General features: G+C 41.7%; 2 protein-coding genes across 4 annotated transcripts; one reads left to right on the forward strand and one right to left on the reverse strand.

Moving 5' to 3' along the window:
• Positions 1 to 357: 357 nt before the first annotated feature.
• On the forward strand, positions 358 to 5,862 carry LOC130091038 (uncharacterized). Its single transcript, XM_056258719.1, has one exon. It carries the CDS (start codon positions 358 to 360, stop codon positions 5,791 to 5,793), a length of 5,436 nt encoding a protein of 1,811 aa, XP_056114694.1. The 3' UTR covers positions 5,794 to 5,862.
• A 2,788-nt stretch (positions 5,863 to 8,650) lies between these two features.
• On the reverse strand, positions 8,651 to 19,522 carry LOC130090089 (terminal nucleotidyltransferase 4A-like). 3 transcript variants are annotated; one of them, XM_056257703.1, is made up of 13 exons: positions 18,669 to 19,522; positions 16,350 to 16,473; positions 15,733 to 15,779; positions 15,513 to 15,633; positions 14,835 to 14,942; positions 14,470 to 14,598; positions 14,003 to 14,216; positions 13,633 to 13,759; positions 12,750 to 12,856; positions 12,504 to 12,655; positions 11,772 to 11,900; positions 10,827 to 10,940; positions 8,651 to 9,222 (listed from the first exon to the last, which is right to left on the reverse strand). In XM_056257703.1, exons 1-13 carry the CDS (start codon positions 19,304 to 19,306, stop codon positions 9,076 to 9,078), a joined length of 2,157 nt encoding a protein of 718 aa, XP_056113678.1. In that variant the 5' UTR covers positions 19,307 to 19,522; the 3' UTR covers positions 8,651 to 9,075. The 3 variants fall into 3 exon arrangements, with proteins under 3 accessions (XP_056113678.1, XP_056113680.1, XP_056113679.1); XM_056257705.1 differs by lacking the exon at positions 10,827 to 10,940 and having other exon boundaries at positions 8,651 to 9,154; XM_056257704.1 differs by lacking the exon at positions 10,827 to 10,940.
• Positions 19,523 to 19,927: the final 405 nt, after the last annotated feature.

Consider the following 19,927-nt stretch of genomic DNA (forward strand, 5'->3'; position numbering starts at 1 on the left):
ACCGGTGCAGGTAGTTAGCGATTACAGTGTATTTTAGTGCAGCCAGCAAAATAAAGCACCTAAACTCTTCGGCAAGACGGCCTCTTTGTCATTTATATGCTACCATCACACTAAACAGCGTGAGGTTTAGGGAGTTAACCCCGGGAGGAAAACTACCGGCCCTGGAGAAGACGAATCTCCCCTGTGTCTCCCAACCACGGTTAGGAGACGGAAGCAGGAAAGGTTAACACTGGCGACCACGAAGGGACGGTCACGTTGTTAAAAGACTGGTGAGCATTGAAAATAGAAGGACAATAAAAAGTAAAGCCGAGTGACTGTAATACAACCTAAATAGCGGCGTGAATAAGCTAATACAAAATGGCGGCCGCTCGCTATCCCTCCGATGTTTACGGACGAGAAACCAACTACTCAAACCCGTTCATGTCGCTAACCAATGTGGAGGACAACAATCAAGTTACTGTGAAAGCTTACGAGCGCAAGGCTGAGAGAAAACGCGAACATTATAACCCATTCCTGTGTGATGAAAGTTGCACTGCCGCACTTTCTAATGGAGAAGATCTGTTCGCGCCGTTCGACAGCCCCGCCCATTTTTCACCCACAAATCCTTTTAGTAGAGGCAACAGTCAAAGCCACGGCTCCGTGAGAAGGCCAGACATGCACCTTTTCACATATCCCACTCCAGACATGCCATTTAAGGGGCACTATGAAGTCACAAATCCCTTTGCCAATGTTCACATGGGAAGTTTTGTACATAGCACACCAGCTATATCCAAACCCGAAGCCAGTACGTTTCCCATGCCATATTCTTCTATTAATCCAGACATGACTGTAAAACATGGACATTTTCCATTGCGCCAGGCCGGTCCCTCATCTCCAACACGTAAGAGCCGCTCTGCGCCCCGTCAGCCTCCTCTGTCGGACAGTGATGAGGACTATAACCCCAAAGAGAGAGTCCCCACTCTACGTCCCGGCCAGTACGACGGCAGCACACCGTGGAGAGAGTTTCTGCACAGGTTTGAGAGTTGCGCGGAGGCAAATCACTGGTCAGTCAAAACAATGGCTATTCAGCTGAAATTCTGCCTCACCGGAGCTGCAGGCGCCATCGTCCACAGAAACCCCCGTTCATCCAAATGGGACTACCGCCGCCTGCTGGAGGAACTCGAAACTGCTTATGGCCCTTCTTCAGATCATGCAGCGGCTGTAGCCATAGAGCTGAGGCAAAGAGTGCGTAAACCAGGTGAGGCGCTTCATGTGTTCAGGGATGACATTTATGGAAAAGTATCCATAGCTTATGGTGACTGGTCAGAGGCTGAGCAAGACGCTATAGCGGTTGAAGTTTTCACAAACGGCCTGGGTGATGCAGAGCTAGTTCAGAGACTGTTAGAAAACCGTCCAGCTACCCTAGCTAAAGCTTATGAGATAGCCCACCGTCATGACACTACCAAGAGAGCTGCTTCCTATGTCACCAACATCATGCAGCCAGGGGCCCGCAGCCTCATTGAACGCAGGCCCCGGGCCGCTGTTGTCAGAGAAAGAGACAAAACTGAGACTGTGACTACCACTACCTCTGCAGTTAGCCCATCACCCACTCACTTTGACGCGCGCACATCTGCAAAAACACCGAAGCCGCACAAGAACTTTAAAAGGGGTGACATTCGCTGCTATAACTGTAATGGTTGGGGTCACAAGCAGAGTCAGTGCTCATCCCCGCTACGGAATACAGAGACTTTCCGTTCAAAGGCCGCCAAAGGAAGCCCGCTGACCACTGTGTTCCACCTTAAAAGCCAGAGTCGTGAAATGAACATTCACATGCGCATATCTGAGCTGGAGGTATGTGCAGTCCTGGACAGTGGAGCGCGGAGGAGCGTGCTGCCCCTTCACCAATACAACGCCATTCACCAAGATGTAAGACCACCGCTTCAGTCATCCATCGTTGAGACTTTGCTCGGGGTGGGACCAGGGGACGTGCCAGTGCTTGGTGAGGCCAAGGTACCGGTCAGTATCAACAACCGTCAAGTTGAGGTGGACTTCCTTGTAGCGGACATAGAGGGCAATGAGGTGCTGCTTGGCCATCCTTTCCTCACCCAAGCTGAGGCCCGCCTTGATTTCGGTAAGCACCGCATAATTCTGTTTGGAGAAGAAGTGCCCTACTTTCACCCAGAGACTGTTCCAAAGTCACACGCTGTAAGAGTTGCCAGAACTGTTGTGGTTGAAGCGGGACAAGAGTACCTAGTCAAGGGCAATGTGCACTTTTGCAGAGAAGCCCAGGGAGACATGATGCTTAGCCCCACAAAAGGCTTTGTTGAAAAGCACAAAGTACTCATTGCCAGAGCCCTAGTCAATGCACAGCCCACCAACATCGTTCCATTACGCCTCTTTAACCCTGGCAACAAGGCTGTGACTATTAAAGAAGGTGCCATTGCAGGTCTCCTCCAGCCAGCTGAAGCTCTGTCCTCGTCCAGTGTTCCCACAGCGGCAGACTTTCCAGCCAGCCTCCCTGCAGTTCCAGAGCACCTCCAGGAGCTCTATGCCCAGAGTTCCACTGACTTTAATGACAATGAAAAACTTGAATTATCTAACCTGTTGTGTGTCTATGAAAGTGTCTTTTCCAGGGGACCTGGTGATCTGGGCCGGACCAGTCTTGTGCAGCATGACATCATAACCCGGCCGGGACCTCCAGTGAAGCAGCCTCCTCGTCGTATGGCTGGGGAAAAGCAGCGAAGCGCAGAACAGCAGATCAGTGAGGGCCTCCAGAGCGGCATCGCCACACGCAGCCACAGCAGTTGGGCCTCGCCGATCGTTATGGTGCGTAAAAAGGATGGGACTTATCGCCTTTGTATAGACTACAGGGCACTCAACAGCCACACCATCACTGACGCGTACCCGCTACCCCGCATCCAAGACACGCTGGACACTCTCGCCACAGCCAAATGGTTCAGCACTTTGGATCTTGCTGCAGGTTACTGGCAAGTTGAGCTAACACCAAGAGCCCGCCGCGCAGCCGCCTTTTGCACCCGTAATGGACTATTTGAATGGAACGTTATGCCATTCGGGTTATGTAACGCGCCGGCGACGTTCCAACGCCTTATGGACCGCGTCCTTGCCGGCATGCAGTGGGAGACCTGTCTCGTCTACCTGGACGACATCATCGTGCTGGCCAAGAATGTGCCCGAGATGCTGCAGCGACTGAGCCAAGTGTTCCAGAGACTTAAACAGGCAAATCTCAAACTGAAACCAGCCAAATGCTGCCTGTTCCGCCGCCAAGTTGCCTATCTAGGTCATATTGTGTCTGAGCACGGTGTGGCCACTGACCCCAATAAAGTCAGCAAAGTCAAAGCCTGGCCCACTCCCACATCAGTTCAAGAGGTCAGACGTTTCATTGGCCTCGCCTCCTACTATCGCAGGTTTGTGAAAGACTTTGCCTCCATTGCCGAACCGATACATAACCTGACTAAGAAGAATGCACACTTCCAGTGGCACGCTGAACACCAAGCCGCCTTTGACACGCTCAAGCACCGCCTTACCACAGCCCCTGTCTTAGGCTATCCACTGGACCATGGTGAAATGATCCTGGACACCGATGCCAGCGACACCGGTATCGGCGCGGTCCTGTCGCAAATGCAGGGTGGCACAGAACGCGTGTTGGCATACGGCAGCCGCAAACTAGCCAAAGCTGAACAGAACTATTGCACTACGAGACGGGAGTTGCTAGCCATTGTCGATTTCACATCGCATTTTCGGCAGTACCTACTTGGGAGGCCTTTCAAGGTACGAACCGACCACAGCAGCCTGCGCTGGCTCACGCGCATGAAAGAGCCGGAAGGTCAGTTAGCCCGGTGGCTTGAGAAGCTAGCGGAGTATGAGTTCGAAATCATCCATCGCCCAGGTCGCTTACACACGAATGCTGACAGTCTCTCCCGCAGGCCCTGCCGCCAGTCCTGTCCTTGTAATCTGCAGGATCCTTCCTTGCAGCAGAGAACCATGAGTCACCAGGCAATTCAGTGTGATTTGGACTCTGACATCAGCTCCCTGTTGCTGAGTCCGGTGGGGGTAAGCGCTGGTAATGTTAGCAACACAGACACTTTAAAACAAACAGAGATTATTTATGTGACAAACACAAACGAGATCAGACTGTTTCCTGGCTGGACTTTGGAGGAGTTGCGCCAGGCTCAAGCTGCTGATACAGACATTGCACCAATCAGAGCTTGGTTAGGGGTCAGCAGTGAGCGGCCCCCGTGGGTCACAGTCTCCCCATGCAGCCCAGCCACCAAAACGTACTGGAGTCAATGGAGAAGACTGTACTTCAGAGATGGAGTACTGGTCCGCCGCTTTTACTGTTTAGACGATACACAGTTCTATCCTCAAATTGTTCTCCCGCGCAAGATGCAACCCGATGTTATGCGCCAAATGCATGAAGGGCCAGTAGGTGGACATTTTGGTATTGAAAGGACGGTGGCCAGACTTCAAACCAGATACTACTGGTACCACATGAGAGAAGATGTGGCCCTCTGGTGCCGGACTTGTACAAATTGCGCATGCAGAGCCAGACCCCACAAGACTCCACAAGCGCCTATGGGAACTGTCAGAGTTGGAGCCCCCATGGAGCGCATTGCACTGGACATTATGGGCCCACTCAATGAGACAGAGCGTAAGAACAGTTATATACTCGTAATACAGGAGTATTTCACAAAATGGACTGAAGCATTCGCAATCCCTGACGAAAAGGCTGTGACAGTGGCAAACGTTGTGGCAACTGAATGGGTGTGTCGCTTTGGAATGCCTCACTCTCTGCACAGCGATCAAGGACGCAATTTTGAATCAGGGGTATTCCAAGAAATGTGCCGTTTGTTTGGCATCGACAAAACCCACACTACACCATTCAGACCGCAGTCCGACGGCCAAGTTGAACGTTTCAACGCCACACTACAAAAGATCCTGGCCTCTACTGCAGAGCACTGTCACTGGGATTGGGACCTGATGATCCCATATGCAGTTATGGCCTACAGAGCGACCAAGCACAGCGCTACTGGTTTCACCCCCAACTTCATGATGTTCGGCCGTGAAATAAGTGAGCCAGTGGACCTTGTGGCTGGTTTGCCCCCTGACTCTGAACATGCAACTTCAGCCTCTGAGTATGTGCAACAAATGCGTGAGCGGTTGGAACTGGCTCATAACATCACCCGAGAAGCCCTCGGTGAGTCAGTCACACGTGCAAAAAGACAATACGACAAAAACGCTTGCCACACACAGTACAAAGTCGGCGATGCGGTGTGGTATCTTATCAAAGGAACACGTCATGTCCGAAACAAAGTTAAAAAGTTCCTCCCCTCCTACGAAGGACCCTACTTTGTTATGGGACATTTAGACGACTTAGTCTACCGGATCCAAAAGGGTCCCAGAGCTAAGGTCAAAGTCGTCCACCATGATCAACTCAAATGCTACCGCAGCCGTGAGCCCCTGGACAACACCTGGGTCCTGGACCAATCCCAGAACTGGACGCCTTCTGAGATCCTGCCACCGGATGTGGACGGGCACCCAGCAGACCGTGAGGATCTCGGCCTGCACAGCCTCTACTCTACTGCCTCGAGTGATGGCCCCAGCGACTCCTGGCCGTCCACTCCACCTGCTACTAATTCTCACATTATCGGGTCTCTTCCATCCACTCCTTCCCATGTGATACTTGGCCATGGTGGGGGTGCGGTGGGAGATCCACACCACCAGTCTCCGCGTGAACCTCGGCCCCAACGTCAGCGCCGAGGACCGCTCCGGTATGGGGACTGGGTCACTGAGTGAGTCACCTATGACAGTTCATATTTGCACTAGAGACTTTACAGTTTACGTTTTTGGACTCTAGTCTAGTTTGTTCTATACTTTTTCTACAAAAAGCACTTTTGCACGTTTAAAAAAAAAAAAACTGAAGAGCTTTTCAATGCTTTTACATGCTTGCACTTTATTGCATTCAATGTATGATTTGATTATTACCAGATTAGTCCGACAGTATTACCTCTGGTCACCGAAGAATAGGATTTAAAAGGTGATGTACTCTTATGTTTTATTAGAGACTATTGCATTTCTATTATTTTTCTTTTCACTCCTGTGTTCACTGTTGAATGAGCTTTAGAACTTTTAACATTGTTTAGACACTTGTTAAATTGATATATCCTATCTGTTTGGATTTACATACTATTTGGAACACAGCTGTCTCTTCACATTTTAGGCCTACAGATATAGAGAGTGTGTGCTAAGTATGTTTAAATGGAATGGAATTAGTGTTAATTGCCAGTCCATGGTGGGGGTAGTGTTGTGGGATGTGTCTCCAATGTGTTTAGTTCAGGACAGCTCAGTGTGTGTGTGAACGAGAGTGAGTGCGCGTGTCCGAGGCGCGCGCGCCGCCCCTGTTGATTCCCCGTGAGGAGCGGATGAGAGTGTTGTGATAGTGATACAGCGACCGGTGCAGGTAGTTAGCGATTACAGTGTATTTTAGTGCAGCCAGCAAAATAAAGCACCTAAACTCTTCGGCAAGACGGCCTCTTTGTCATTTATATGCTACCATCACACTAAACAGCGTGAGGTTTAGGGAGTTAACCCCGGGAGGAAAACTACCGGCCCTGGAGAAGACGAATCTCCCCTGTGTCTCCCAACCACGGTTAGGAGACGGAAGCAGGAAAGGTTAACAATTATATATTAAGACCCTTGATCACCTGACTATGGCTTTGTAAACTTTATCCATGATGTGGTTTTTAATGGACTGTGGTACAGAAACAGTGACAATGTTACACACTCTTGGCTTACTCTGGCTATTCTCTGCGGTCTCAGACGACGATATGTTTGTCCTGTTTTAGCCACCGTAGCTTCTTCGAAAGGGAGGGGTGAGCACTGGGCTGAGCCCTTAGTGCAACTCGCAACCGAACCGCTAAATGTCGCTAAAAAATACACACTGCACCTTTAAAAGAACGAGTATCATCACCAACCCTTAAGCCAGACAGACCTTTAGACAACAGTGGTTCCCCCGCTAAAGCATATAGCTGACCTGGCAGTGGACACCCTTGTCTAATACCCTTACATATTCTTATTGGTTGACTTAAACCACCACCAATTTTTAAAACAAAATATGAATTCATTAACAAGAGTTTGATCCAAGAAATAAAAACTTTTCAAAAGCATGCATCATTTAAAGCAAGTCAAGGCTTTTTCCTGATCCAGAAACAAAAAATCTACATCCACTTCATAAAGTCCAAAACATCTCTGATCAGAAAAAAAATATCATATATTGTTCTTTCTGGAATACAATAGGACTGATCTTTGATGTGTGTATATATATATATATATATATATATATATACACTGTGTATGTGTGTGTACTTGTACAACTATCTTTGTGAGGACCGGATTGAGTTTTAACACACTATTGCAGTGCAGTACTACAGTAGTCAACATTTGAAGTGGATCAAAAAAGTTGTCCTAAGACAAGAATGGGTATTGTTCAAAATGCATGCATAACTTTGATGAAAGGTTTTGATCCACTTCAAATGTTGACTACTGTACATCGACAGTGTAAAAATGTGTAACCAGTTAATATGGGCACAAAACGTGTTCTGCCCATGCTAGGTGTGTAAAAGAGGCCTCAAAAGATAACGTACAACAAAGAAAAATCTAATAAAATCAGAAAAGGGGCATAAAGAACACAGCAGCAGTTTAAGATGTTTATTTTAAAAATAACTTGAGTACAAAACATACATAAAAAATGTATATCGGAGAAAAAAAAAGTCTTAAACTTAAGACATCATACATTACATTCAAACATCACCTGCATTCAGGTGAGAGGACTTTGTAGATCCTTTAGTGTTTCATTTCTTGATTTTAATCACTGCATTGGCACAAAACTCCACTTTCAAGACACTTGTAACAATAAAGCCTCTCTGGTGATCAAATCTTCAGCGTTCTCAGAACATCTAGTGAAATTAAGAGTTGGCTTCGGGACCATACTGAAAATGGTCAAAATGGAATCTGTTTGAATCAGTGAGGCCTTAGAAACTAGAATCAGGTTTTCATGCAAAAATGTATGAAGTGTATTATGGAACAAAAATATTTTTGTGTGACATGTTTTGTACAAGCATGGTGAGCTTCATGGCAATTTTCTTTTTAAATAAAATAAAATAAATATACTAGGTGGACGCAGAGTCGCCATCTTGTGGTAAAATAGAAAGTCCGAGAAGACCACATTTTGATTATTACATGCATCTGAGGGTGGGGGGAAAAAGTGAAATGCAAGAGAATATGGAACTGATAAAAAACTCTTTAAATTGTAGAAAAATAGTATGTCCTTAATCAGGAGATCACCAGAAAATACTAATTGGTTAATCAAGATATTCAAGTAATTCACCAGATACTTTTTAAAGTGTTAAATAAATTACACGCAACATGGATGGCAGTATACAAGTCTGAGAGGGGAGATGATTTTGATACAGAGCAAATGTTAAGTTACAAACTTAAGTGCATGCCTGAAAGGCCAGCAGATAGCAAGTAATATGTAGTATACACAAGATTTTAACATGCACAAAACCACAATCCCAACAATAAAACTGGTTGTGATATGGATTTGAACATGATAAAATAACATGTACATACAAAGTAATCCATAGTGTAATGTCAATTTAAGAAAATTAAAATTGAACTAAAATAAAATAAAAATATTGCACAAAGATAGTATATTACGTAAAGATTTACAGTACAAAAGCAATCACAGCCTAGCGGTACCGCAACAAGATTTCTGTTATCAAAAATATTCTGAAAAACAATAAATGAGAAATTAACTAAAAGTATCAGTAAACAAAAAAAGGTATTAGACACTGTCATACGAAGAAAACAAAAAGTAAGTAGGAATATGTACAAATGAAAACAGGAACATTTAAATGTGTAGTCACAGGAAGAGCACTAGACAAAACAAATCAAAGTGCAATTTCAGACGGTGCCCATCTTAAACAGAAGTGTTACCTTTGACCTAGAAAAACAAAGGTATGTGGCCCACATTCTTTGTCTTGGGCAGAAGTGGAAGTGGTAGACAAGTGGTTGGCACTATCTGCTGAGGCTCATGGGAACAGTGTCCCTTCGACGCCGACGCCAGCTGTTACGGCCATACTGAGGATGATGTCCTCTGGGAACATGCACGATGTTACGCTCTAAACAATTAGTGTGTGGAGGCCCCTTGAACCTCTGGCCATTCTGAAACAATACATACAAGTATTTTAAGTGTGATACCAGCCAGCAGCAAGCATTTATCAATACTTTAGGCAACACAAACAACCTAAGTTGACTGATAAAAATGAAACTAGAACGGTCCATATATTCAATGTAACTTAACTATTACAGAAAATAGATTTAACTGCAAACTTTTAATGCATTAACATTCTGTTAAGGACTGAAAACAACATCAAACTCTACATCCATCAGTCTGTAACTAAATAGCAGCATTTTGTTTGGGTCAGGTTCCAAAATTTGAGTCCTGGTAATTTAAAGCAGCTCTTTGTCGCCATCTCTGTTCGAAATCTGCAATTGCAGTTATTCGCGGAATTATCAACTTTACGCAAGTTGTACTTCGACACGACACAGCGCGGATGAACACAATGCTTGAGGAGAGTGTGCAGCTGTCAATCACCGTGCCGGTGTGGATACTGGCATTCAGAATCACATATTCTTTTTGGAAGTATGTTACCAACATAATAATTTTCACTGGAAAATGTCATCTGAACAAGTAAGTAACATACACTTTTGTTCTGGTTCTGACATTGCAGTAAATCGCGCTGATTAAATCTAAAAATCGCTTATATCACGCAAAACCATGCAAATTATACTTTCTCAAATTGTTAATGTTAACAACGTCAGCATTGCGTGACTACATGTAATGTCCTTCCGATATGTATCCTTGTTTTCGCATGGGTCCGGTTGTAGTCTCTTTTTTCTTTAAGTTAGCCACTCCGAAGTCCGAACAAAGTCTTTTGCATTTTACAACGGGTTAGTCTCCAGTTGTCACTGGTGATTGTCGTTTGAACCTTTCTGGATCCGCCATCAAATTGATAAGTTTAATTATATCAAGTGCTGTGAGAAAAGGCTATAAATCTCCACCTCCAGCATCCTCACACGCAATATAGCCTACTAGCCGAGACTCCTTTATGTGTACAGATGTGACGTAATGACACAAAGACATGCTCGAATCTCCCGCGGAAATCCACCAGTACCACTGGAATTAAAAACATTATTACAAGTTTACTGCTTTGAATCGAGCTAAGGCAAGCAGATAGTTTTGAACACTGGCTGGTTATGTATTTTCTCATATGTTTTTTTGGATCATTTTTAACCCAAAAAAAGCTACGGACTGAAGATTTAATACCAATATTTACTTCCAGTAGCATGTCTATGAAAAATAACACAATTTGGTAACGCTTCATTTTACAGTACAGTACTTACGTGTACTTACAGTGTACTTACCTAGAAAGTACTGGCTAATATAAGGTAAGTACATGGGTTAGGGGTAGGTTCAGGGTTAGTACCTAGTTATTACCCAGTAATTGTAATTACTATAATAAGTATATAGTAAGTACATGGGTAACAGGACTGTAAAAGGAAGCGTTACCCACAATTTGTAGTCCCAATTTACATCAAACACTGCCTTGTTTTTTTATGAACTACTTGGTAATTTGATCTTTGTCAATGGGATATTTGAAGAGGGGGGGAGAGAGAAAACGAGTAGTTTAAAACCCTTACAAACAAGCAAATACCCAAACATTAATATGATCTAGGAATTTAATATGATCATACTTGTCCCTTACATTAGTGTAGTGACTCTGGCTGGGTATTGAGCTGGAGTAAACAGGAGACAAATGGAGTACTCCATTCATATGAGTCAAACCATCCATACACTGTTTGCTGGGTAATGGGTGTGACTGAAACAGGAAGAGGGAATACAAAACAGTGCATGGGTAAATACAACCACAACTGGAATTCCACTGGGCAACTTAAAACAAGCAAAAATGTATTTTGTCAGAACATAAGGACTCCTTTGAATGGCCGTTAAAGGAGGAAGATGCTCAAATAAATAACCCGTTCTGCCACCGCTTAAAATGTAGACGACTCCAAGATAAGAGCAGTTCTTTTAAAAACATGGTGGATGATGTGAGTCGAGTTGCTGAATCAGTGTTGCTGAACCAATATGTCTATCAGCAATGCTGATAGACATATTGGCTGCATCCGAAAGCTGAAAAATGCTGTCTCCACAGGCAAGATAAGGAGGTAGGAAAGCAACAAGACACGTCCAAATCCAATAGTCATGCCACATTCTGTCTACTAAGATACCTTCTTTTGATAGATCAAGGCAGCATAGATGTATCCTTCGATATCCCACACTACTGTGCATTTAATTCTATGACAGTTTAGCAAAAATAAACATGGCGTCTGAAAGTTGTGGTTGGTGGTCAGTTTGTGTGTAAATGTGCATTTGTGACCGACTGTTTCCACTTTTGATGTAATTTCTAGTGAGAAATTTGTATTTTGTGTTGATGTGTTTTCATCAAAGCTTTCTCCATTTTGTTGCCTCAGAAGTCTGTCCAAAATCAGTTAGGTGCCTTTGTGCGCAAAAGCTGCCTGCAAAGTCATTGCCTGATAGGGCAGCGAGGCATCAAGTCAGCTGCCTAAGCTTTCGGGCGCAGCCATCGACTTCCTCTCATTCTCTAATGACTGGGCAAATTAAATAAAAATCAGAGGAATGTTGGCCTTACTTGACATCCAGAGTGCAGAAAAGTTCCAGATGAGTTTGCTTTTATCTGTGGTTTCTGATTGGTATCAGTCATGCAGGACATTGGAAAGAATTCATGAAGAACTGAAGCTTTGCACGGCGTGTCAGAATCCTGGTAGAGAAAGAGATGAAGAGAGAGATAAAGAAAATACAACCTCAAATGGCAGATGTAAATGTAGAAAGTCCAAATGTAATGACAGCAAACTTAAAGGGTTAGTTCACCCAAAAATGAAAATTCTGTCATCATTTACTCACCCTCAAGTTGTTCCAAGCCTGAATGAACTTCTTTCTGAACAAAAAAGACATATGGAAGAATATGGGTAACCAAACAGTTGATGGGCCCCAATGGCTTCCATAGTATTTTTTTTTTTTCTCATACTATGGAAGTCAATGGGGTCCATCTTTGGTGGCCATTGGGTCTGTGAAAACGCTATATAAATGCAGTCCATTTACCATCAACTGTTTGGTTATAGACATTCTTCAAAATATCTTTGTTTGTGTTCAGCAGAAGAAAGAAATGTATACAAGTTTGGAACAACTTGAGGGTGAGTAATTGATGACAGAAATTTCATAAGGGGTAAACTATCTCTTTAATGGTTTTGTATGGATTGACTTATTGGATTTAATGCAGAAGTGTACTGACAGTGCCTTTAATGAATTCTCTTGCAAACTCATATCTAGTTCTCTTCAAGAAACTACACCAGGAACTTACAACGTCACTCCCAGACAGTGAGGACACAGAGGAAGATGATGAAGAGTGCTGTTGAAGGCTGGACAGGGACACAGGTGAACCAGCACTGAGTGGTGATGAGGAGTCTCTCTGCTGCTTCTCACTTGAGGTCTTCTCCAAGTCTACAACATTCTGGACTAAAATGACCAGAAACATTGTCAAAATCAACTTGGCCTTCATCCTCAAAGCATAAAAAAATTATTATAATAATTTGTGATTCAAATGACTTACTTTTAATGTCAATCATCTTGGCATTGTGTCTGTTCCCCCACTGCTGAATGATCCACTCCCTGTAGCTAATTACTCCCTGGGTCACTTTAATGATACGTCCCAATGTGCTTAAGATTGAAAGTGTAAAAAATTATTTCTCCAACAAAATGAGGCTGACAGATTTCAGTGCACGGAAAAGTTAATCATGTTAAAGAACCAAAAACTCATTTGTGAAGGGAAACAAGATATTGAACAACATTGGTAGTTACTGTATATATAGTACAATATTATAGTAATAATTCTTTAACCTACATAATAGCAATGGAAATCATTTTTGCATTAAGCATAATGTAGCAGTGACATCACAGGACTGAATGGATGAACGAACATGGTAGTTTCACATAAATATAAAAAGATATAATAATAATAATAAGTAAAATAATATAAACAATTGTTGACTAAATGTATGTAATTTATGTACAGTTGTAATTTCATGACCACGCAGACCCCAATGAGATCATGCAAATATTTAAATGGGCCCTGGGAATCGAACCCATGACCTTGGCGTTGCAAGCGCCAACACTCTACTGTTTGAGCTACAGGAAAGCCGATCTCTTTTAAGATCTCTTTATGAAATATCAAGCACCTAAGTTTTGGTAAAATGGACTTTCAATGGAGGGACAGAAATCTCAGGTTTCATTCAAAATATCTTCATTTTAGTTCCGAAGATGAATGCAAGTATTGAAACATGAGGGTGAGTTAATCATGGCATATTCCTTTTGTTGGGTGAACTAACCCTTTAAGTCTTTAAAATGTCATTGGCTAAAAATATTCAAGCAGCACAGAAATGGTTGTGGCTGCAATTTTAATTTAAGAGCAATAGTTGGACTCATCTGGGACTAACCTTTCCATATTTCTGTTGGGGTAGGAGCGGGATAGTGGAGATACAGTGTGACTCAAGATGAGGTATGCATAGTTAAACACCTCCTTCACCTGCATGGCACCGTAAGAGCTCCGGCCGACATCATTTCCTAACAAACAGAGAATAATTTGTTCAAATGCTTAAGGTTAGTTTAATTTCAATTCAATTTGCATTAACAGCTTTTCAAACTATGCTTTTTTTTCTGTAGCTGTACTCTGTGCCACTTGCATTTTTGATTGTGACATCTAGATCATCAAGAATAAATCTCAAAAAAGTCAATACATTTGACCGACTAGTTTCCATCATTGCAAGGGGATAAAACTGGTTGATCTATAGTGGTTTGCCCTCATACCTGGTAAGTTTGGGTCCTCAATACAGAGCATTGAGGGTCTGTATGTATTCTCCATGACCTTCATGATCTCCTCTTTGGCCAGATACGCTCCTCCATCCTTCACACGGATGCCTGTTTTCAGATAATTAAAATGCCGTCCATACAATTCGAAGAATTCAATGAGCAGGATGCCCAAATTTATATTAGAAGCTCTGCAGTCTATTCTGGGATGGAGCTGAAACAAACAAAAGACAATTTCTGTTTATTGTAACAATTAAATGACCAAATCAATCATTTGTTTTAAATATCTGATCAATCATGAACGTCAAGGTTCCCAATGGATAAATACCATTATAATATTACAGTCAAATGGCTCAATGCAAAATGAGGATAAATGGTATCAATTAGTAGGAGACTGACACCGGCTGGAAAACGACATGCATAAAAGCACAACACAAAGATACCGGGCAACTCTTCAGGTGCCTCACCTGCAAGAAGCTGATGGCCATTAAAATGAGGCTGTAGGAACTGATACCACCCGTAAACACCTCGTTCAGATCTCTCTGGAGCAGAAACTGCTTCAGCACAAAGATCAGGTATGGCAACACTGAGTATTTCTGTATTTAAAAGAGGAAATCAAAGAATGGCAGCACATAGTGGGTTCACTCAGAAACATTTATATTTTCATATTTGGCCAGGATATGGCTACCGGTACATTAATCATTCAATATCAATGAAAATCAGTTCTTAACACAAGATTCAGTGGCTACATGTTTTCAGTTCAACAGCATCAAATCAAGCACTTAATGTGGGCTCAACGTGCTCATTTAAATGAATTAAAGCAAGCTCTCACCTTAAGATGATCCTTGATAAACCGAGCTGCTTTGACACCAGTTTCAACATTAAAGCTGATGTCTACCTTCACATCTGTCTCTCTGTCAGTCAGTTTAATTATTGGTACCTGTACAGAAAAAGACTGATTACTAAAATGATTCCTCTTAGTATTTGGAAAGATGGCCATTATTAGTATTGAAATTATTACTGTTATTTTTTTACAAATCACCAGCAAACCAAAAAAAAAAAAAAAAAAAAAAAATGTCCCTGTGTACTTTCACATCAATAGCAGCCCTGATTGCAAGCGTAGAGATTCTGTCTAAGTGCAATTATGAAACTAATATGTAGCTCTGTACAGAATCTGCACTTGAATGCCATTGTCATTCACAATCATCCCCCACATTGCTTACATGTTCATTAATTTGTTGTTTAACTTCATAAAAGATTTTAAAATGGTTGATATGAGAAATCAAAAATGCAAGAACTTGACATACTACTACGACAACAAACGTTGATACTTTAACTTTCAGAACTCAAAATTCAAAAGTCCAAAAAGTTAAAATGAACAAGCTGCAAAGACTCAGGCACAACTATGCAGTACAAAACATGCATTTAATAGGTCCCTGATCATTTCAGTCTGAACTCGGCAAGGACTATACCAGGTGCTCACTGAACAACAAGGCTGAGAATGACTAACCGTAGCCTTGTCAAGTAGTTTGATTGAGAAGGGCTCAGCAACGTTGTTCTGCCTGAGGGCCTGGTCCAGCTGCTGCAGGGGTGCTTGTTCCCATTTTCCAAACACCACCAGGTCAATATCACTACATAATGCAATTAGGGACAAAAATCACACAATATCAATAAAATAATTCCATTTAACACTGCAAATTCAAACATATGTAAACAATAATATACAATACCTGGTAGGGAGATAAAGTCCTGTACTGAAGCTGCCAAATATTTCAACCTGAAAGATGAAATGGCACTTTAAAAAGACCTGGCAATCAACTAGTATGTGCAGTTTACACTGCAATCTTTGACAGACACTCAAAAGAAAAGCAAAGACTGAATGTCACCTCTCCTTCTTAAGATCTTAAGATGAATTTGTAGGTCTTCTGTACTAGACCTGAGAGTATTGTACTTAAGGAATGCATGTATATGAGGTAATAATTCTTCACTGAAAAAGTACTGACTCCCCAACACATTGTATATGGGTTGAGGAAGTGATGCATTACATTCGGTTTTAAAAGAGCAAATTCAGGGTCCATTTTGGTGGTCCAAATTTTTTTAAACCTGGTCACCTTTCCTAATATACTTTGATGACTTGGTTTTCTGAGGTAGGGGTTACCTAAATATCTGAACAGAAGAGGACCTCAAGTCTTTTTAGACCTTTAATGAATCTTTGTGTTTGCCATCTACGGTCTCTGTTAGTTGCCTTGAAGATGGATTGTTTGTCAGAATGTCAGAGCCGCATGGGGTAAAGTAAATGTACGCCAATGTCAAACAGCAACATGTTATCTCTCTGTGCTGGACTCACCTTTGCTGTAGGCCACAGATTTTTGATTACAGCTTCAATACGATTGACAACATCTCTCCTCATTGCTTCCTCTTCTGGGCGTGGGGACATGAAATGATAAAAATCCACAATCTCCTCATGCAGGCTGGGGAAGATAAACATCACAATCCTTACAACAACTTGCTTACAATTGAAGACGTACGATATGAATAACATGAAACTGGAGCTGTATGAACAGACACCAGGTAAAATCTCAGAACATAACTAAATGTATACAGCATTAGTGCAAAACGGCAAAAAAAAAAAAACTTCCTTATCTTGTGTGCATCTGATCTCATAATAGGCATATGCCGGGGTTGTAAGTAAATGCGCAAGACTGTCTCAGGTCAGTAAAGTTCCTTAATGCACACTAAATCCACACTTTAGAGAGGTATTTGAGGGTAAGTGAAGTGCATGCGATAATACATTAAGGAACTCATGTGCCCTAAAATTGCATAATGTCGAGAAATACTTTACAGTGCAAGTTAAATTAGTTCTTGCATTTAATTCAGTAGCAAAACATTAAGTGTTGCCCACTTTATTGGTACACAGTTTGTCTATTTTTTACAATTACTAAATTCTGTTTTCAGAGACTACTGAAAACATATGTAGTTTATTTTAAAAATGTAAAGTATTGAAAATTAAAATAAAAGTAATAAAGTGTAAATAAAGCTCTGCAAAACATTACTGTACAATGTTGTAAATGTGTTACATCAGGAAATCAAAAGTTATTGTGGTCTTCATGCTTACTTGAACACCTGGACCAAATACAGGAAATACATCAAGCAAGTAGACAAATGGTCAAGTGCAAAGACCACAAGTGTGGCTATTGGGACAGGACCAGAGATGTTTCTGCCAGAAAACAATGCCATAATAATGAATAAGTGATGTTCATACAGGTTTGTGAAGGGTGTGTATGTGCATGAAAAAAGACCAATCACTAAAGTAATGGAAAGGTGTGGAGAAAGCTGCTTACTCAACACAACTTGTATAAGGGTTGAGTACAATGCTAAATGTAAATGTCACTTTTGTGTCTTAAGCAGTTCTCTCGCAATAACAGACTTTCTGCATATGTGCGTTTAAACATACTCATTTAGTCTGAGATGACCTTGAGAACCAGATCGTGAACAAGTTCCACATTAATTAAAAATTTACACCATTTAAGCTATGTTGTTAGGTGCAAGTAAATACACAAAGTAAATTTGTAATATTTAATCAAAATCAGAAAATCTGCTTCGTCTCTAGAATGACATCGTTTGACAGCTTGGGTTTGAACCAAACATCTGTTTGAAAATCTTTTAACCACAGAGAGATTGTGAGGATTATGAGGACTATTTTTCCTAAGAAAAGTTTACATTTTTGTGCAGTGGAATAAATTGATATTGTGGGAAAAAGCTAACTCAATTCCTAACTCCGTTTAGGAATCCAAAAGCTCACATAGAGAGCTAGGGTGGATATCAAGAATATGGAAAAAGTGGCCAGGACATTCTACAAAAGTAAAAAATAAAATCAGTTTTCATTTTTGAATTAACCATTTCAGTAACACTTTACAATAAGGTATCATTTGTTAACATTAGTTAATGTATTAACGAACACAAACTAACAATGATCAATAATTTTTTTTTACAGTATTTATGAATCTTTATTAATGTTAGTTCATAAAAATCTGGTTGTTCATTGTTAGTTCATGTTAGTACCAAAACCATTGTGGGTTGTGAAAGAAAGGTAATGCAACTGTGGTTATATGAGGAAAAAAACATTCATATTTTCACTGTAAGCCCTGTGACCCTCTAAATATAGAATCAAAAGATATTTCAGTATTTCAAAAGTGATGAACTAATACAGACCTGCATCAATGGCAAATATATTACATCGTGACCTTTGAGAAAAAGTTTTCCTTAATTGATCATCATAGTTTTCCTTGTAATAGTTATATGCTTATAAACACATTCAGTTCCAAGGACTTTAAGCTTGTTTGTCTGGCTCATCAGTTTGTCACATTGCTTTGGACTTGTGGGCTCAGTTAACACCACAGACCAAATGTTAGTTAGTTACTTAAATACATTTTACTTCTGGTTTATAGTATTTCAAACAAAATGCCGATCTGGCTCAGCAGTTATTATAGACATCTAAACAGCAAGAACTAAGCAAGTACCCTAGTCCCTTTTTCCCACCAACACGCCAAAGGCCGATGCACAACTAACTGACATCACTAATCAACCTACTAACACTAAGCAAAGTTAAAGAAGCAAATAAACTACAGTGAAAAGCGTCACCCAATATTAATGAAAGTACTCTTACCCATTAATACCTAGACTGTATCTTCTGGTTGCCCATGGGGTCCCACTTAAATAACTGTCATTAGAGTGGGACAGAAAGTGGTTCATTCCATGTGTGCTCGCTTTATTGCCATGTCGCTTTCGTTCTGCATGGTGTTTAAGCTGGTTGTCCATCATTATTTGAGTCTGTAGCCGCTGATAATGTTGTTGTTGTAAACAATTATTGACATTATGCATATGTTCAGTGAAGTTAAAGAGAATTTTGGCTGGATTTGAGCTCATACCGTCACCAGTAGTAGATGATGAATCTGATGTCGGACTGTCACTTTCGGAATCCGCTGAAGATTGAGGTGATAAAGAATCACAGCCGTTGACCTCGACAGGGGTGACATAAAGAGGTGCAGGACCAGAACATGCGTATGGAGATCTCATGGCACCACCATCATTGCAAGGCTGTTTGGTGAAATTGTTAATAGGTTTTAAAACTGTGTTGGTGTGAACCAGCGTTAACTGCTTCATGAAACCGGCCGCCAACGCAGGTGTGTTCACCCGCAGCGGGTGACAGTGGTTTCGCCTTTGCGAGGTTTCCCATACGCGCATCCATAAAGCGTTGGCAGGTCCTTTCTGTTCGGGCTGAATCCAAGCCACCCGAGGATCCATCTAACTTTACCGTTACAAATCTCCCAAACACTCTCTCGCATAAGGGCAGACAGGCACCCACAAGAGCTACAAGACTCACGTGAATGTGTGAGAAGCTGAGTAGAAGTTTAAAAATCCCGGGAAAGGCTGAAGAAACCGAGATAGTTCCTCTACGTGAGCCGTTTCTCGGCGAACTGTTGAATCCAGAGCATTCCAATATGGCGCACAGGAAATCTCGTGTCGAGTGCGCATGTCTCTAGGAATTTAAACTCTTTCTGGAAGAGCAACGAACACACCCCCTTCCATTTCCCCACCCATTTATCCAACCTTATGGAAATGTGATAAAAGCATTTTCTAGGTTTGCAGTTTAATGAATTACTTACAATCATATAATTGTTATCTTTGGTTTGGTATTTAAATGTGATTTGCCATATTTTTTCACAGGGCTTAGCACATAGTCTTAATTTTACGGTTATAAAAGGTAATTATGTTCACAAGTATTAATGAAATTTAAGCAGCAGAGCATGACAAAATTATGAGAACAAAGGAAAAATTGTAGTTCAGCATACACCATGAATTCAGTTTCCAGGATAATTTAAAGTAGCCAATATGATAGTGGCTTTAAAGAAATGTCTTACAAAG

This window comes from Rhinichthys klamathensis, unplaced genomic scaffold (genome assembly GCF_029890125.1).
Source record: "Rhinichthys klamathensis goyatoka isolate OS25496 unplaced genomic scaffold, OSU_Roscu_1.1 h1tg000006l_1, whole genome shotgun sequence".
Taxonomy (NCBI): domain Eukaryota; kingdom Metazoa; phylum Chordata; class Actinopteri; order Cypriniformes; family Leuciscidae; genus Rhinichthys; species Rhinichthys klamathensis.